This window comes from Patagioenas fasciata, chromosome 3 (assembly GCF_037038585.1).
Source record: "Patagioenas fasciata isolate bPatFas1 chromosome 3, bPatFas1.hap1, whole genome shotgun sequence".
In the NCBI taxonomy this organism is placed as follows: Eukaryota; Metazoa; Chordata; class Aves; order Columbiformes; family Columbidae; genus Patagioenas; species Patagioenas fasciata.
Genome location: NC_092522.1, coordinates 87552976 through 87572924, shown reverse-complemented (window position 1 = coordinate 87572924; position 19949 = coordinate 87552976). Strand labels below are relative to the sequence as shown.

At 36.3% G+C, this 19949-nt stretch overlaps 1 protein-coding gene across 4 annotated transcripts in view; it reads right to left on the bottom strand.

Annotated features, from left to right (window-relative positions):
- RNGTT (RNA guanylyltransferase and 5'-phosphatase) overlaps nucleotides 1-19949 on the bottom strand; it is a 182290-nt gene that overhangs the window by 149952 nt on the left and 12389 nt on the right. For all 4 annotated transcript variants that reach the window (XM_071806780.1, XM_065834828.2, XM_071806779.1 and 1 more), the window contains exons 3-8: nucleotides 18271-18374; nucleotides 18045-18133; nucleotides 14520-14595; nucleotides 10615-10867; nucleotides 3949-4058; nucleotides 2973-3074 (exon numbers count right to left, since the gene is read on the bottom strand). In XM_071806780.1, coding sequence (XP_071662881.1) covers nucleotides 2973-3074; nucleotides 3949-4058; nucleotides 10615-10867; nucleotides 14520-14595; nucleotides 18045-18133; nucleotides 18271-18374 — 734 coding nt within the window. The remainder of the gene's footprint in view (nucleotides 1-2972; nucleotides 3075-3948; nucleotides 4059-10614; nucleotides 10868-14519; nucleotides 14596-18044; nucleotides 18134-18270; nucleotides 18375-19949) is intronic.

Sequence of the window (19949 nt, the reverse complement as noted above, 5' to 3'; positions counted from 1 at the left end):
TGCTATTTTCTATATAATTATTCTAGTATTTAGAATGCTTGCATCCTGTACATTTGAGTAAGAAAATAAAAATATCCCATACGACTTACATTTTCCAGATTAATAACATGACAAAGAAAGACTCTTCATATTGAAAATACACACCAAAAAAAAAAAGTGAAAAAACAGCTTACAACCCTATAGAATAGCACTAATTGTAATTTTACAGCATCTTAGTAATTGTTCTAAGACATACAAATATGTATTAGCTAATGATCCACAGTTTTGAACAGATTATTCTTCAGCAGCAATGCACACTAGAGACACTACAGGTGAAGCAATTATCTCCCTTAAATATCACATGGTCTTTTGTAAATAAATTATTTTTAAAACAGAATTTTTTTTTTGCTATTACTATTTCTCAAAGCAACAGGCTTAAATTATACAAAAACAATTACATAAACTGTCTTTAATGCATACTAAAATATTAGTGTAAACCAAACCCTAAAACAAAGGCTTCCTGAAGGACTGACCTGTGAAAAAGGCAAGGATTGCCTTTTTTGATATCTGAGCTGTGCAGGACATTCATACTTTCTAAACATATTTTCATACTTTTATAAGTCAAGTCCATGGACAGTCTAACTGGAATGTGGATTAAAAGCACACTAAATGCAAAGACTTCTATCTGGCTCTTTGCACGGTCAGTGTAAGTTGGCTGAGTTTACTCATTTAGGCTCAGCAGCTTTTGAATACACTGTACCTCTCTGAGAATAATCCTGGACCTCCCAACACCACGTTTTTGTAACCTCGCACCCCAAGAACACCTGCACCACGTTATCCAAGTGCTTGTGCATACACTCAGTCAACGCTAATAAGCCAAATATTCCCAGTAATTCCTTGCTGCCATACTGAGTGCTGAGCTTACTGCGTATTTTCACACTGTGCTCTGCTCAAGCTATAAACCCTTGAAAAACAAACTCCACAGATGAGAGACACCTGAAGGGTCTTTTTTACAGGAGACAGCTTAGTCCGGCTAAATTGTGCTGAGTCCTGACTGACTCCATGTGGAGCCACTTGGCAAGTCCAATAAGACACCTAATTCCCCATTTTTTCCAGGCTTTTCATTATTTAAGATATTCCTTTCTACTGCTAAAGACAGCAAGCCTAACAAAACAAAGAACGAAGGAAAAACTTTAGAAAAACTTTAGAAGACAACCTACACCATTTGTTGATTTAAGTATCAAAACTTTGTTATCTCAGCATACGGAGAATTCTTTCCATTGCACTGCTAAAACAAAACGTCTTTTGCCTTTATCTATAGACAAAACCAGTATTTTAACTTCACCATTCTGAAAACAAAAATTCATACCTTCTCTTTTTGAAAGCATACATCTCACCCACACAACGGATGCCTTCTAACTCATACACATGTAGAACACGGAACTCTCTTGTTAGCCTAAAGCACCTTGCACAAATCAGCATAACAGCTCCCCTTTTACCACATGTACGTTAATTGTAATTGCACTTTCTCTGATCAAGTCAAAGCAGGTTAAGAATTTATTCATAAGTGAATAAAAATGGAAGTAATTGCATTTAGCGCAGATTACAACTGCTTAAATACTACTGTATGTAAAGAACACCTTTTAGAAAGAAAAATCAAGCTATTGAAATCAATGAAATGGGTCACGCGATTTAAATTCTTCCTGTTGCTAAGAACATGTTGACTATGATGTAAGAAATCACATTTTTAATTACCTCTAGATAGCACCCACAATAAAAAGGAAGATTGTGGTCTGAATGTTATGAGTGGCATGGGTTAAAAATATTTCCATTAATATCTGGGATTCTTGATTTTATTTTTGAAACCAGAAATACTAAAGAAAAACTGAAGGTTAGAGTATCAATCCCCACTGATGAGGATCCCAGAATCTGAAGAAAATGGTTGTAATTTCACAAATGTAACAACCTATTCAAATTATTCAGTCCTATGAAAGTAAGTATGACTTTGGAGGCTTGGAAGTTTACTCAATAAAGATTTGTTTGTCTGAAGAGTCGCAGTTACTCTTTGCAAGAATACAAGGAAATAGGGAACCTAACATTTGGGGTTTATTTCCATGTGAATAGCAAAAACTTTCTATACCTCATGCAAGCTTCTGGGCGTAGAGGCAACAGACCCTGTATGACATGGCTTTTTCATAGAAGACAAAGCAACAAAAGGATACCAAATGATACCAGGTGCCCATGCTTAAACTGAGTTTCATGCAGTTGAGACGGATCTATAACCAGTTAAAAGCAGAGATATATGTGTTTTGCCATTCTGTAGTAGATGATGTATGGCATTTCTCGTACTTTGAAATGCTAACATGAGAATACAGGAGTAACTAAATACAAGAAGTCATTTCCAACTAGAAATAACAGCACTGAAGACATTTGACACAGCAATCCGATCAGATTGTATCCTGTTATTAAAAAAAAAAAGTCACTCCTACAATGTATGTAAGAGAACTGGCAAGGGAAGATGAAACTACTGACTCTTCAGCTGACCAGAAGTGCAAGTTTGAACAAAGGATCACAGTATAAATAAAAAAGACATGAGATTGCTAATATTAGCCAGCTTCTGAAGGATCAACTACAAGTTTTAATTCAGCTTTTCTAAACAAATTCTTTATCTTAACAAACCTTCACTTTTATCTAAGATTATTCTAAGGCCTTGGTGGCAAGTCTTGGCGGACAGAGAGGCAAGGGTCACGGAAAAGAACAAAAGTACATCCATTTAACAGTCAGTCTGCAGAACAGCTGCTAAAAATAAAGTTGGCCACAAATTTGAGCAAATGTTGGGTACCAAAACAGAAAAAAAAAAACCAAACCTCTGGAGTCAGCTTTGTTGTTAGGATATGCTTTGTCCTTTGTACAAGCAAATTCACTTACCTGAGAAAATACAAACTGTCTACCCAACTTAGTGGGTGTTTCTTTTTCAGTTAAAATGAACTTACCGAGTGCCATCTGCTTTCCAGCTAACTTTGTATGGCTTCTGCTCCAAAAATTTAATATTTTGCTTGTCCATGGAAACAGGCTGTGCTCCAGGGAATCCAGATCTAAAAAAAAAATTTTATATATATATATATACACATATATATATATATATATATATAAATAAAAGAACCATGTTTATTAATATTCTGCAATAGATAGTCACACAAGGCAATACGTTTTTTTACATTACACTGAAGTTACAACTTGTACCAGACTTGCAGCAAGGTTAACTATGAATTAGAACATCATCTCCAGTAAGTTATTTTGCAAGAGGAACTAAATGCCTATCTGATAAGAACAAGGATATTAGTTTATGACAAAACACTAAATGATGTAGAATTTCAAAGTTTTAAATTTGGAGGAAGAAATACTTGAATTTAAAATTACATGGACTAGAAGAACTATAAGCATCAGCAAGGTAGGAAGCACTGTGAGCAATGCCCTGGATCATCAGCTTTGGAAAGGAGCTCAGAATTGGAGACATTAAAACCAACGTTCTCATTAATGTTGGACACAAACTGAAGTTAGCTATAAAAATTAGTATTATACCTCAAGACTAAAGGGGAACAGTAGTTGTATAAACATGTCTACTGCTTAAGCAAGCACTAAGTTTTACACAATTACCTAGACTAGATCATATCTGGAATTCGCACAGCAACAATTAATGTGAAAACATTTTGTCATGTCAGTGGAAAAGCAGTTCTAGACTATCGTTTCTTAGTACCAACAGCTGAGCATTCCATTTCAAAGTACAATGCAAGACCCTCATGTTTCACTGTTGAGAGTTTTTGAGGCTTGCTTTTTCTTTTAAAAAAATCCATCCAAACATAGTCACCTTATTTCATTTTTAGAATGAGCTGTTTCCTTCTGCAAAACTAGAAATGTAACACTTATTTCTAGGGAGTATAAATACACAGGTTCTAAATGTTCTCATACCCTTCCCATCCGCAGAACTGCTGACATTTTTGCTGTATTCCTCCTAACTTTGGTTGTGTTGTCACCTGGGTCACACATTTAACTGTTATTCCTTCCAAGAAAATTGCACCCTAAATAAAACAAAGCAAACAAACAAAAAGTAGTATTTAGGCCTTCATAAAAGCAGATCAGAATATGCCAATACAAGAATAAAGTTGTTTTTACAACACGACCTTCACATGCAATACTAGCTTGAATGTTCCTTAAAGATTCTCCCCCAAATACCACCCTACTGAGCTTTGCCAGTAAACTCACTGGTGAGACATATTATGAATCCAGGAACTTTGTTATTTACGGGGGCAAAAAAACAGAATAAAAATCAAAAGAAAAAATTAAAAGGAGGTAAATAGTAAGGGATAGGCACTGTTTAGCTAGTACTCTCAAGAGAGTTCCCATAGCAAGCTACAGTATCAATGCGAGTCATTACTTTTCATTTGTAACTAAAATGTTTTTAGTTAAAAAGGAAGCACACTCATATAAAATATTTAATTGTAAATTGGTCACATATGGAACTTGCATGGATCAAATTAATCGTCCTTAATACACAGAATATTATACACTAATAAGGTAGCGCAAGATGTCTATTTGTGGATGAGAATCAGCACTTAAGCCTGGAGCAAATCACTGCACATTAAAGGTCACAAAACTCTTTCTGGCAGAAGTCTTCGTGACACCACTTTCAAGTGTGTCAAAAAGCATGGCCTCAAAATAAGTAAGCTGGAAACAAAGGACAGAATTGACCTATGAAATGTAAAACACTATTTTTAATACATGAATAGTATTTCTAGACCAACAATTCCGTGCTCTCCTTGATTCATGGAAAGAAGAGCTGCTCACTAATAGCAGAGATCTAAAGTGAGGTAAACATAAGTAGCTTTGTAATTAGTGAATAAAGTCACTAGGAAACATCTTTAGACACGAAGTTTTCAGTGTTCTGTTTTGTTTTTAAATCTCAGCAGAGAAAGACATTAAGTCTTACTTTTCTCCGTCCAAGTCTCTGAGATGCATGTTTTCAATTAAATGTTAATTTTATCAGAAATAGATGGTAATTCCAGTACAAGAAGTTCAATTACATGGATTTTTACCTCCACCTGGGTGATCTATCGTGTTGTATGTCTCAAAACTTAAAACTTACACTGTAGAGGGAAAACAATTGAAAGAATTAATGTACGGATGCAGCAGCAACTTAAAAGGGTCTCAGTTGATCTAGGACAAACTTCTTAACAGAAGAGAGAACATAATGGGCTGGTATGTAACAAAATATCTGTGTAAAAATATACTTGCATAATTTTATTCCCAATCTCAACCAGGTTAATAAAGTGCAGGTGCTTTCCTGAATGCCACAGAAAAGCCTAAGCAGAGACGAATAAAAGAGTACTGAAAATAAAACTTTGAAATAACTTGTCTATTCCAGAAAAAGTTTGATGTCAAGTGGAATAAGAAGTTATTCTGCACAATGGAACACAATAAAGCCATCAGGTCTACAAAGCTACATAATTAAAGAGTTCTATAGAGATCCCAAATCAACCAGACTTATTTCAACAGCATCTCACATAAATTCTCAATGCAGATGAGGAAGATCAAAGCATAAAGTTTCCACCTGTTGAGCTATGAATCCTGCAAACAAAGATACAAGTGTTTCGTATCTGTTCTCTAAAACACTTCTTGCTGCAGACTACTGATGAAAGGAGCCTTTTTGCTCCCTGCCCTTCCATACACCGTGGCACTCACCTGTTCCACTCTTGAGCAAATCTAGGAACCAAGCTGGCAAAAAATACGACCACAAATTAGTAATTTTCTGCCAAATTAGTATCCTAAACTAGGTCACCATAGGATGAGTTGGCAGTAGTGCCAGCACAAGGGAAGCAGAAGGAACGCAGGGAAAGCAGGAATGCTATTTTCGGTACAGACTGCCTCAGCTAAGATTGGTTCGGTTGCATCACCAAATCATATTCTGAGAACAGAATAACCTAAAGAAATAAGATAACCTTAATTACCTTAAGCTCCACAGGCTTTCAGTGTGTCACTTATCCTACACTACTTACGTGGGCTCCAGCAGGTGTGACAGCCAGGGAGGGGCAGAGATCTACAGGTGCCTGGCCAGCCAGGTGGCTGAGTTCTGAGTAAGTGGTGAAGAGCACCAAGAAATAAAGAAAGATGGTTGTGCCTCGCTACTCAGAATAATGTCAGAGTGCGCCAGCAGCACGGACTGCTAAGATCAAAGTAACAGGTAGGCAACAGGAAAGACTTTCCAGAAAAGGAGAAGTCATATGAAATTGGTGCCTGCCATTTGAAAGTGTCTCTTGCAGATTATCCGATTAGGGGATTATGCACATACACAACTGGTTTTGAAGCCACTGATGTCAGAGTGCACAGCACAGTCAAGTTTCCCTACAAACAGATATCATCTGCATGCTGCTCTCCGGCTTGATCTTAAGAAATTTAGAAAACTTTCCATATGGTAAAAAAGTTAGAATGCATTATTCAAAATTACAAAAGTATTAGCTTCTCATAACATAGAAATGATACATCCTAATTTGGCTCCAATAACTTTGCTTTGTTTATTTTAACAGCTTTTAACTGTTTATTGATTTTAAACACCTGACCAAACACCACACATTCTCTCACACAGGCAACATGTGCTTGATGTACATAATTACGTATATACATATCCATTATCATGTTGGGGAGCAATTTTTAAAGAATTTTTAAAGGAAACAAGTACACCTTATAACTGGACAAACAAGCCAAGCTTTTGTATTTTCATACAGGCATCCTCTGGCTAGGTACCTTGTAACCGCTTCCTTTAACACTGTTAAATTGAAAGAAGGAGAGGACTGGGGAGAGTGAGGGACAGAGCGAAGTGTTGAAGACACAGAGTGAAGAAGAAGATGCGCAATATTAAGACAGTAAGGGGAGAGATTGATTACTACAACCTAAGAATATAACCAGCTTCGTTATCCAGAGACTCAATCAGGATGCTAGTTTAAAAAGTGCCACAGCTCTACACGCACCGGAAGAGGCTTTCACAGAATAAAGTCGGGCCTAAAGTACACTCACTAGCTAAGGTGTAGCACTACAAAAACAAGGTATCCTGGGTATTCGTCTTGAGAACTCGGCACACCAGGTTTCATGAGGACATTTCCTTGGATAAGGTGCCAAAACTGTGCCAAGTCCATGTACTTTCTGCACTATTCTTGAGTTAACTCCCTTGGCTTGTCTTTTGTTTGCTTGTCTTGTTCTCATAGAGGAACTCAGAAAACACGGGGCAGATGTAACTTCCAGAAAGCAGAAGAGCAACCTGTTTCAAAACCAGGTTCAGAGGAGTTAGTGTTTCACCAACAAAATGGAAGAAAACATTGAGGAGGATCTGCAGGGTCTGGTTTAAGTGTAAGAGAATTAATTTATTTTCCCTAGATTTCCTAACGCCATATTCTTATTTTTGTGACATCCGCTAATTTAGTAACAGGGATACAGACTGTGATGGTAGTTTAAGAATTCAGTGTTATCCTTAAGAATGGGCTGGAAAAAACACTGTGCAATTCAGTATAAACAACGTTCTACACTTAATAAGGAATAAGCAATTATAGAAACACACACTGGTAGATAATTAGAGAAAAAGAAACAGAGGTAGCAAGAGACCAAAAGCTGAATAAGTATTATTCTGTGTTATAAAAGGCAATTATCTTGAGAAATATAAACAGCAGTATTAGCCTTAAGACATCTAAAATCAATTCCTCCCTAATAAGCACTAGGATGGCCTCAACTAGAGGCCTGTGTTCAATCTTGGGCACCACAGTCTAAGAAAAACATGGGTTAACATGATAGAATACGAAGAATTACAAGAATGGTCAGAAGTGTAAGAAACATGGGCTATAGGGAAAAAGTGAACAAATTGGCTTTTAATGTGGAAAAAGAGAAACCTAAAAGCAAATTACACCAGTGTTCAAGTACGTATTTCCATATCCATCAAGACACACCCTCAGACAGATTAATAAGTATAGTGGTTAAACTTTTGGGAAAAAAACAAAAGTAGGTTAGACAGAGAAAAATAAAGTCACTAATATATAGAAACAAAGTACTTTGATGGTTAAATAAATAACCTCACTGTGACAACCGTGAGCTTTAGTGGTTTCCCTCTGTCTCACAGATGACTATAAGACACCTGCCCTCAAAATCATGAAGGAAATCATTAACAGCTATCGTCTCTTCCACACTATTTGAAATGTAACCACCCATTTCAAAAGCTCTACATACTACACCCTGAACTGCCTTTGAAATATGCAGCTTGCATCAGACTAGAACAGATGGCACTCGTTAATAAATAAAAAAAGATCCAGTTGACCCATGACAAGTTTGAAGGTTCTGGCTCAGAACTGTAACTTTTTGTCCTATTTGCAAAATCAAGTATTTTTGTCCTGAAGATGTTTTATCTTCCTAAGGTGAGATTCTAAGTGTCAGTTAATAATGTTGCTTCGATGCTACAGCCACCATGGCACACGCTGACAAAGTCAAAACTTGTTTGGATTTCCTGTGCAGCATCTGAGACTGCAGCAAACAGACTTGCTGTTACCCGTCGACTACTCTCAGCGGTGACAAACAGAACTGTAATGGCATTACGTCCTAACAGTTCCCACAGCTTCTGGAGTGCAGCAAAGAAAGGCTGTCAAGAGTTTTTTACATCAAAACATGGAAGTTTCAGTGAAAGATGCTGCAGTAAAGTTTCTCTTGTCTGGGAGAGAATTTCTGAAATGGGGAGCACGGTAACTTCACAGGCGAGTTGGGCAGTTGCTTCTGACTGTTCTCCCAGCAAGATCCCTGGGACATGTCTCCTCCTCTACCTCTCAACTTTTCTTCTATCCCCATGAAGATTTGGGTCAAAATGAAAACATTTCGTAACATCACTATCACACCAGCCACCTCTATTTTGACGCTGTCTCTACCCCTAGGCATACAGAGGAGGAGTAGTCTCAGAACGCTGAAAACATCTGCTGCAGGAAATCAGCTGTAATGCTGAAAATTTAGCCCTCTAGACAGTAAATTAAGAAAATCTAAGCAAGAGGTATTTACCTGGTAATCATTCCCCCTGTAGATCGCATATTTACAATGAATCACAAATAGATTGTATCCATCTACTCAGTTAAGAAGCAGTCCAATCTGCCAGCCAAGAATCATGGTAAAGAATTCTCCCCGCTCCTCCTCTTCGTCAAAGAATGTTCCTCCAGAGCTGCAAAACTGAATTATACGAATATGCATATTAACTAGATGATTATTTCTTTCATAAATTATCTATCTCATAATTAACTTTTAGTTATTAATATGCTTATTCGTATAATTTAGCTTCCAGCTTTCAAAAAATTATGTTGGCAGATAAGAACAAGGCTGGGAAGTCAGTATTGTGATTCCTGTTAAATGGACCAGTTTAGTTCTATACTTGCTGAAAAAAGGTTCTCATCGGACGTCGCCATCACACCTCATTTGCTAATGCATTAAAAGTCAAAACAAACCATTTTGAGGTTCTGACGCAAATTTTTTTGGATATCAAAGTTTTACTGCAAGTTTAATGGAGGTAGCGGCCATCCCCCTGAATATATTTTACTATGGATTTTTACAGTGTGGACAATTTTTTATTTTAGTTGATAGGTTATCTGAAAGTTTTCAAAGTTCATCTTGCTTCTTTGGACAAGATTTTGTATTCCTTTCAGGCTATTTCATACTTCATCTGTAAACCATGCTGAACAGCTGCAGTAATAACAAAATGCATTTTCGCAGCATATTTCATATGAGGATTTCCAAGTGTTTGCAAACAAACACACCTCAGCACACAAGTAAAATAATTCAGCATTATGCAAAAAGAACTGAGTCTATTTTTGCCCTCAGCAATTTTCTACTTTATCTGCAAATTAAAAAAAAAAAAGTAATTTGGAGAGAACTGTACCATTACTCCTCAGATAATACAAGAATATTCTTTGTACTTGAGTATTAGTTCCAAACTATAGTAACTATGGTAACTTATTTCATCAGAATTATGCAGATTTATGTCAAAATAATCAGAGTAAGTGATCAGTCATATTTCTTATCGTTATGCAGTTTCAACAGCTTTGAACATCATATAATTTCACAGCTGCCTTGGGTTTTTAAGCTCATCTTGCTTTTTGCTAATCCAATTTTCAATCTTTCAAAATTCTTGAAAGTAAGAATATTTACCAAAATAGGCAATGAACGTAAAAAATGCTGAATTTCATCCACCTAGCTACAAAAATAAATAAAAACTGTTTACACACCTCCCCCATAACACTTCAACTCCAAAGACAGAGTGAAAAATTTAAAAGTGCTTTACTATCTCCACCCAAGCTTAAAAAAAATTAAATGTTATATTAGAAAAATTTTAAGTCATTGTTACAACTGGAATAGTTGAGGCACTGTATATTATATTTCAAGGTTCATACGGGAAACATAAAAGTTTGCAATTAATCTACCTGGTTTTACCAGTTAGGGACAATACTATTGGCCCTCATTTGCAAGAGCACTGACACTCCTTCAGCATGTCTTATGTAGTAACTGATGACAATGAGTTTATGAAATTAAGTTTAAAATTCCAATATTAGGTTCTAATTAAAAAAATACCAATTTTAGACGTTCTTTCCTCCTCTTGCCAAAGGAAGAGCCTGATGATCCAGGTTCTGATTCTTGGCCTCCTGTTTTACCATTATCATCATCATCCTCCTCTTCATCCTCTTCAAAGCACCATTCTGGTAGCTCAGGTGGTGACGGTGCATCATCTTCATCTCCATAACGACGAAACAATTCCTTCAAATAGTCACCTTTATAAATACCTGGTGGTCTAGCCTGAGCAAAAGTAGCCACAGCAGCCTCAATACTGTAAAATAAAAATTGAAAATTACTCTGGATGTTTAATTTACATGTTTTAGTCACCTTGTGCCTTCACAAACATAAGATTTATTGGAACTGAGAATTAAAAAAATAAAAATCCAAACTGGTAATAGCAAAAATATTCATTATATTTGAAACATCATGCCTGGCACCAGTTGCTCTTGCACAAGGTTGTGCATAATTATGCAGGCACTGTGTATGTTCTCAGAAGTGCTGTTCGCATTGCTTCGCCTCCTTACTGTAGCTAATAGTGGCCTGCTGGTCACTGAGGTAAAACTTTTATTATGGCTACAGAAAAGGAATGTGTGACATGTAGGTAAGTATTTCAGGGCTGAACGAAGACAAAAAAGACCAAAGAAAAAGAATAAAAAACTTAATGAAGAAAAACGCAAGCGTCGAAATCCAAACATGACTACATTTTTCGCTCTAAGAATTACTTTTCCTTTCATTAGAGGTTTTGCCATCACAGGGGGAAAAAGTATCCTAATCTTTTGAAAATACTTATCTTTCTAGAAGTTTCTTATAAAAACCTGTAATTCAGAATCCTTTTACTATGCAACTAACACTTAATCTTCAGTGTTTTAATAAACTGGAGACTGGATCACAAAAAAATTAGAAATTAAAACTAACAGTCATGCACCTTCATTAGCCAACCAGAAAGCGCTGCAAAATATACCACAGCAAGCACAGCACAAAGGTTTTATTGTTGTTGTTTTCACAGATCCCACGAAAATATTCAACAGAAAACACTGGACATAATTCTGTCTTCCATTACTCATGGCAGTGTGGAGCAGTAATGCTCCACAGATCAACTGAGAAATCTTGCTAAATAAAAGAGAGGAGAAACCACAAAAGGTACATATCCCCGTTAGGCTTCTTGACAGGCACATATCTTAAAGTTGGAACAAATGCACATATAACATACTGTGAAAATGATTTTTTTACAGGTAAGAAAATAGCTTGCCACTGGAACAAGGAAAATATATAGCTAAAAATGGGAAAAAGAATTTAAATACAAAAGGCATTCTTTTGTCTGATCTGTACAGTATGGGAAGGAGCCTAAGAATTTCATGAGGCAAATTGCCCAGAATAGGCAGAAACACTTCCTAAGAACAAGTAAGTTTGGTTTTCTGTTTTCATCTTTGGTAAGAGTATTATAGAAAATAAAACATTTTCAGGAGTGAGATTATCAGATTGTCAGTCATCAGATGTGGGAAATTACAGTTTAATAATATGAGTTATTTAGAAGGAGCTTTCCTCCTCATTCGGTTTTCTAAGATTCTTAATTTCTTCGTCACAAGACATTTTTTATTTTGGTATCTTCCTTAAATTGTTTCACATCTTCTGTAATCAGTGCCACTGAAAGGCCAAAACAACGCAAAAGGGATAAGGTCTGAAAGATGCTCAAATTTGTCTCTGATAACATCAGAAGAACTCTATAGTATTCTGATATAAAATCATGGCATAATTTGGGTTGGAAAGGACCTTCAAAGCTCACCTAGTCCAACCCCTCTGCAATGAGCAGGGACATCTTCAACTAGATCAGGTACTCAGAGCCCCGTCCAGCCTGGCCTGGAATGTCTCCAGGGATGGAGCATCTACCACCTCTCTGGGCAACCTGGGCCAGTGTTTCACCACCTTCATGGTAAAAAATTTCTTTCTCGTGTCTAGCCTGAATCTCCCCTCCTTTAGTTTAAAATCATTACCTTGTCCTGTCATAACAGGCTCTGCTAAAAAGTCTGTCCCCATCTTTCTGTACTGAAAGGGCACAATAAGGTCTCCCCAGAGCCTTTTCCATGCTGAACAACCCCAACTCTCTCAGCCTGTCCTCATAGGAGAGGTGTTCTAGCACTCTGATAACTTCTGTGGTCTCCTCTGGCTACTCTGCAACAGGTCCATGTCTTTCCTGCACTGAAGGTTCCAGAGCTGGACACATTACCATACAGATGGTAATGAAGGCCAAAAGAGGGAGCGCAGATCTCAAGTACAGATACCTTAGTTGAAAGAAAACATTTTGCAAGTTCTAGAAAGATCTTTGGGAAAAAATATGAGTTGCGAAAAAGAGAATCAAGTAAGGTTTCTGATTACTAGCTGTAGATTTTCAGTTTGGATGGCCTTTCTTTAACCTACCTACAAAATATATCTGAGTATTCACAATACATCAGCAGCACTCCTATATCATATGCTTAAGGAATGAATACAGATGGATTTTTCCATCAGGAAAATCTTATTTCCTTATCAGCAAATAACAGTGCCTTATTTTACAGAATGATACAGCAAACTGGATTTATCCTGATACAATGCTTTGCATTAACTACCAGCTTTCCAAAATTCATTCTTTTGCTGAAGACATTTTTCCCTACCAGGCAATATCTGGGTGTTCTGTTAAAATAATCTAATAGAGATGAACAAACTTGATACAATTAACTACCTGAATGATGGAGGGGGAAAAAAAAAAAAAAGACATGGCTGTTAAGTTTAAAGGCTTTACCCACAGAGGTTTGAAAATAAGGAGAGGCTGCATAGAAGCAGGAGTTTCAAATAGATTCAAAGTGCATTTCCTCTTCAGAACAAAGGACCAATTCTGAGTCTAATTATTGCATGCTGCTTTAAAAGGGGTAGATTAGAAGCATACAAATTTGCCAGTTCATAGGAACAACTAGAATCATACTATGAAGATATTTTTATCTCTGTCTACTTCCTATACTCAGCTAAGATTCTGACAAGATTCAGCCACCCACTGCTAACGGTGTTCTGTCTCCATTACTCCAATGTCTTTATTCCAAGCTTACTAATAGACAACAATGACCTAGTTCTTTGCGAACAGCTTGCACATACATACTAAGCACCAAATAAACTGTCCAGTCATAAGAAAATGCAGCAACAGGAGTAGAATCTCCTTTGCTTAAAGGACCATACAAGAAATATCAGAACACTTAGGGGGTTTGTTAAGAAACATGCTTTCCATGGGACCCCATTAGCAAGGAAATAGTGCTTGATGAATACTTCCAAATATGCAGAAGTTGTGCCCACCAGCATGGACCAGGCAATTTTTTTTTTTACACTACTGATATTTGAAAAAGCTTGTTACTCTTTATGAAGAACATTTTTAAATCACAAAAAACCCAGGTGAGCCTGTATAGAAGCATGCTGTAGACTTTAATCAAACAACAAGCTAGAAACAAGGACTTTGTCTCCCCCAGCCCTTCAGAAGCAAGTACATCACTCTGCTGTTGCTCTAGCAAATCTCATCAGAACTCAAGAAACCAGAAGAGCCTACATGCAAAACTACATGAAAGAATAAGAGAAATAATATTTCAGGCATCTCTGAACACTCTATTCTTACTCAAAATGTGGGACATGTCACAGGGAAGAGACACAATACAATAAAAGCCCACACACAGCAGGTACCGCTGACTTTTGACATATCAGACCTGGAACGCTTGACTGAGACAGGTTAAACTACCAAGGGATTATATGAATAACGTCAATATAGACTGTTTGCTCAGGATTAGTAGTCAGTTTTAAAATAACAAACAGTGAAAACATTAGGACAGCTGTCAAGACACTGAGTGAAACATGCAGAAGATCCTTCCGTTACTCCCCACAAATCCCTAGGAATTAACATTCAAAGTTACCTCCAGTCCAACTTCTCGACCAAAAAGGCACAGATCAGAAATCCAGTTCTATTGAAACCATGCGTGCAATGGACACCTACACAAGACAAGAAAAGAGCATGATCATTTGCAAGCAATTGTAACAAACATGCTTTAATTTCATAAGGGTGGGTTTGGATCCTTGTACTTCATCAGTAACATTAAAGAGTTATCTCCCTTCCTATTAAGGCGGTCCAGATCACATAAGGTACATGAGCCTAAAAAACAATTTGTTACATTCTTTCTGCAAATTATTAGCAACAAGAGCATAGGACACTTCAGTTTATCCCAACTCAAGAGTACTACCTTTAATGCAACTGAAATACAGTTAACACAGATAAGATTCAAAGTATTATTTTATGACTGCTCAAATGCTTATCAGAAAACAATACAATCAAATTCAATAATTGTGCTTTTAGTGGATTCAACGAGCATTACATTCATTTCACACCATCAGGCATAAAAATCATATCCTGCTTAGCCTACTTCAAACTTGAAAGCTATGTCAATAGACCAAAATACTATTTCAAATTTGCTATTACCAACCTAAGACCAGACTTACTAATTCTAAAAAAAATACAAAAAGAAAACTATACTACAGTATAATCATCTTGAATTACTCATCTTTTTAATCTAAGAAAAAAATAATTGAACCTTCTATTTTGTTGACTTCATCCCCCAGTGAAAGAAACAGAACAAATAAATTCATTGGAACTACTTTCTTTCTTTCAAGACAACAGCACCACCTAGTGATAAACGAACCAGCCTGAAAATGGTGCTATTAAAAATGTTGCAAAGGATTCAGGTAAGATGTTGCCTCTTTCTCATACTGTATTTTAAATTATAAATATCAGAGTATTAAAGTTTCCACTAACACTAAACACAGTTATTCTTAATATTAACATATTTTTTCAGATGTGACCATGAAGCAAGTCACTTAAGCTTTTATTGATTTCCTTATGTTTCTACCATAGTAAAGTAAGTGTAAAACCAATTCACTCAATGCTTATTCAGACAAAATGTCCATATCTATCCCTTTTTTTTTTTTTTTTTTTTACAAGACTAGACTGATAAAAACCAGAAACTTCTTATGGGTAAACAGAAACGTTTACCAACTGTATCAGGGTTGGGCTTTGTGACCACCCCCAAGCTCACCTTAATAAAGCAAGGCAAAATCTACTACAAATTTATTGGATTCATCCATTCTAACTATTTAATAATACTAAAAACTGCATAACTTGTATCAAATGAAATGATTCTTAGCTCACTTATAGAATTTATTCCCAGCAATTATTTCTCCATTGTTTTCTACTTAAGCAGAATTTTTGCATTTTGTTTCCCTAAGGTAGGCAGGCATACTCCAGTCCTTCAAGCTGCAAAAATAAAGTTTCCATCCTATGTTGCTCTAGTTGAATATAAAATTTTGTTCATTAATCATTCACATTTCAGTCTCTTTTCATACCTAATCTTGACACTGGAAATGAAATGATACACAATTGCCATCAATAAATCCTGCAGCTGTTACTGCTACTCAGAAGGTTAAGTCAATAAGTTCATACATGTGACAAAGATAAGAAGCATCTCAGCAATGAGACAACAGTGCAGCACTATCACTGCTGCTTTCATTTTGATATAAATATCCTGCCCAGCAGACCCTGTGATCCTCTGTCAGAGGAAAAAAGCGTCCAGAACCAGAAACAATTTTTCGATAATTCATGGAACGGAAATGGAAAATCCCAACATTTCTCTTTCACTATGAAAGCCTAAACCACAGGATATTTAAAAGCTTATTCAACATGTTATTTTCTTCCTGGCTCTTTCTAATTCATTCTTTTCCACAGAAGTGAAACGATCTAAATAACAGAAGAACATTTCAAAATTCACAGAAGTCAAAAGGTTAGTGACTCAAAACTAAAAATGGCATTTTAAAAGTTGAAATACCAGTTAAACGGGTTTGCTATTTACAGGATATCACCGTGCCAGCCATGTTCCATATAAATTGCTGACCATAACAATATTTCAAGTTCTGAAATACTGTTGAAGGACTAAGTGGATGAACTGCTAAATGGGAGTGAAAAATGAGGAACTGCTAAGTGAGAGCAAGTGGGATCAGTCATCAATAAGATTTCAAGTTCTGGTACAAGTTCTGAAATCTTGTTGACCACTGATCCCACTCACTCTCATTTAGCAGTTCCTCATTTTTCATATCCCATATACTTGCATTACAGTTTAGGGAAGGTAACATAGGTCTCAAATTAAAATTGCGTTCTGTGTGAAATAGATAAGAAAGTACCTAAAAGAAAATTATGTGTAAAAGTGATTGGCTAAATTAAATATCTTCAGACCCGGGAAACAAACAAACAAACACACACACACCCCCTCCACCAAGATTCTCAGTGTTAGCCTGTGACAGGACATGAAACAATGGGTACAAATTGAAATATAATACATTCTGTTTAAACACAAGAAAATATATATATATATATTGTAAGGGTGAGCAAACACCAGAATTGGTTGCCAGATGATGTTGTGGAGTCTCCAAGTTTGGAGATGATCAAAACCCAAATGGGCCCAGTCCTTAGCAAGCTGCCTTAGCTGGCCCTGCTCTAAGGAAGGGCAGATGACTCGATTTCTGCAGGTTCCTTTCAGCAATCTCAGCAATTCTCTGATTCTGTATGAATCCTAAACTGTATGAACATACCAGCTTAGTCTACCAAGCTCTTATCAATGGCACCTACACAAACAAATGTTCCAAGCACTCCTAGGTTGCAGAGACACTCAGACTCAGGAAGGCTGCACAACTATCACAGAGGCCTAAGGACAACACCCCTTCTGACTCTGCAAACTAAGCTGCAAGCTAATTTCTTGTCTCTGACAGTCCGGAGATAGAGTTGAACATTAATAATGCTTAACAGAAATCAGAATAAAATGGTTTTAACTAAAGCCACTAGAAGCCACCCAAGTTAAACTGAGAACTCATTTTGCTCTGGGTAAAAAAAAAAAAAAAGGTAGAAGACTCAAGCACCTACTGCGAGACAGTACATCACCGAGGAAAAACTAAGCCTTGTATCTACTACCAGTTTCCAGCAATTAATTAGCTGCTTTGTGAGATTTGCTAAAGAATCTCTAATCATTCAGTTATCAAATATGACCTCAAGTAAGCCATACCATCAAATGCCAAAAGAATACCTAGCCAATACGTAACCCGAATTTGTATCGGCAGAAGTTCCAAAAACACAATTCGAGTATCACCTATTTGTAGACACTTCTTAAGCCTGTATATTTCTCCACACTAAGTGGAAACTGATGGATGCAGAAACATACTAGTTTCTGTAAAAAACAGAAGCATACTAGTTTCTGGAGTAAAAGTAATCAAATCTATACAGGCATAAACACTGTACTGAGCAAATTCCTTTGCTTAGACTTTTAAGAATAAGTGACTGCAGTTATGAGTAAACATGAAATAAATTAACAGCAAAAATTAATGATAGATATAAGAAGACATACCTATAAGCTCTGAGGGATTCTTATCACTGAAGTGTTCACATACACGGATAAACGTTTCTGTATTCTCAGGTGTAGGGCACTCACCATGCCTGAAAAAAACAAAACCACACAGGTTAGGAGACAGCTAGTGGGAAAAAAAACATCACCACACACCACAATTAATTACTTCAGTGTCATCTTTCAAATGAAAAGCTATATATTAAAAAAAAAAGTACAGACAACTTACCCTTTACACTGGAGCTTTATATATTTAATCCCCTCTTTCTCTATATCATTCCTATCATAGAATCTAGTGGTGTTGGTCAAGTCTACCAGTAAACCCATTTTAACCTAAAAGAAAGGAAAAGTAAACTTATATATGTGGTTGCACAATTGCATAAATTTATTGCATAAATACTAAATACCTAATAATATACAAATTAAAAGCAATAGCAGGCTACAAGTTTAAAAACTCTTAACTATTTCATTGGTTCATAAAATCTATATAAATTTGATTTTACCACCATCATAGTCATCTGTGTTTCTTTGTGACAGCTGGTGTCTAAATTAGCACTAGACATCAATTCAAAAACTTCGGTTTGTTCCCACCAACATTGCTAAATAAAAAAAATCTGCTAACAGCAGGAAATTATCTGGTAAAGAATTATTTTAACATGTTAAAAGACGAATAAGGTGCAATTGGGTGCTCTTATGCTTTAAGTTACTGAACACTAGAACAGTGGAAGTACCATAAGAAGAACTAACTACTGTGACATATACAAGTAAACTCTCGGGAAAAATAGTTCATCTTAATTTACTCATCCATTAGAGTGCAAAACAAATGAACATATTTTCAAGTTTAAAACAAGAGTTCCCTTAAATTCTTAGAAATATTTTATTCAAAGCTAAAATGTGAAACAACTTGAAATCTTCAGAGATGTTGGCAGTAAATAAGGTGACGGTTTCCATCACCCAGATGTTAGGACATACCCAAATTCAAGCTGCCTTGCCCACTCTACCCTAATGTGTCCTCTTTTGCATGAACTTACTTCTTCAGTGTTTGGTTTTTATAGCTGTAAAACAGGTCTTTTAAAGCAGTCTTGTGGAAGTTACTATGTTTTCAAAAAGCAAGATGCAAAGCTGAAGTTCCACTCAGTGGCATCTGGCACCTCTCAGCAGAACTGTGGAAAACCAGCTCACTAACACAGCCATGGTACTGAAAGTATCCCTGGTTTCCTGCCTCACAAGTGCAAGTAATTGCTTTTGGTCAAAATGCTGAGTGTCACACTTTCAAGTGGGCTCCTCACCATGAAACCAGACGTCTTTTTAAAAGGCATTTTAAGAGCAGTAGTTTAGCAAAACTAAGATTTAATGAAAACATCATTTTAAAGTAAAGGTTCTTGCATTCAGTTCCAGTCTATTAAGAAAGAAGACATTCCAAAGCATGAATTGCTTTTGAAAAAAATGTTGTGTCTCCTGCTATTCCATAGCTTTGTCTTTTTAAAAAATACATCAATACTGCACTTAAAAATACATTTAACACTGAAGCATGTTAGACATGCAAAATCATAGAGGAACACTGCAGCTGCAATATATTTAAAACTCCAGCAATACTCATAAACAGGATTTTGATCAGGTTTTATTTACCTTAAGGTCAACGGACTGGAAATAACTTAGCACTGCAGTTGGAAGAATTACAAACTAAAGCAATGCTTCCAGACAATTCAGAAAACATAAACTCCAATTATAACTGGAATACAGTTCTAAAACAGTTGCTTCACATGGATATGTTGTTCAGTAGACCCCAAAGGCAAATTTCCAGTTATCTGCAGAGCTAGTTATCCATGGTATAGAAAGTTCTGATTATATATTTTCATAATACTTCTATATTTTGATAATACTTTTATTTATCAGATATTAAAAAGC